The sequence below is a fragment of the Penaeus monodon genome, chromosome 21 (genome assembly GCF_015228065.2).
Source record: "Penaeus monodon isolate SGIC_2016 chromosome 21, NSTDA_Pmon_1, whole genome shotgun sequence".
Taxonomy (NCBI): Eukaryota; Metazoa; Arthropoda; class Malacostraca; order Decapoda; family Penaeidae; genus Penaeus; species Penaeus monodon.
Window position 1 is genome coordinate 20,034,535 of NC_051406.1, and position 511 is coordinate 20,035,045.

Sequence of the window (511 nt, forward strand, 5' to 3'; positions counted from 1 at the left end):
TGCGCATCGGGAACTCACCCGTCGGCAAAGGGTTAATACATAAATATATCAATAATCCATTCCGCAAACATTAAAATCTTCCAACAGTATTCACAATTGGAACTGTCAATGAGCTTTATCATAAAAAAAGTATAATAACCAATTCCATTCTAAAAACAAAACATGATGCTCCTAGAAGAGATGCATACTTTTAATCAAACGTCAACACTACCACCAACAAGCAAAGACAAAAACAATAAAACCTTACCTTCATGCATCTACGGTCTTCTGATTTGTTCCAGGGTATCTTGATCTCTTTGCCACCCTCCATATCATACACAAAGAAGTGCCCATACAGGTCTGACCCTACCACAAATCGCCGCCCATCCCTGAAGAACTTGGCACACTTTATGGGGAATCTCGGAAACTTCATAGTCTGAATTTTGTGGTTGTGTAAGCCATCAACCTGGATGAAGAAGGGGAAGATAAATATAAAGATAAATATAAAGAATACAAAGTATCTAAAAACATA

General features: G+C 37.4%; 1 protein-coding gene across 1 annotated transcript in view; it reads right to left on the reverse strand.

The window, feature by feature from the left end:
• The window catches only part of LOC119586320 (U3 small nucleolar RNA-associated protein 18 homolog), a gene marked incomplete in the record, with an annotated part of 14,383 nt that overhangs the window by 3,326 nt on the left and 10,546 nt on the right, over positions 1-511 (reverse strand). The window contains 1 exon segment of the mRNA XM_037935032.1: positions 248-445. Within this exon segment, the coding sequence (XP_037790960.1) occupies positions 248-445 (198 nt within the window).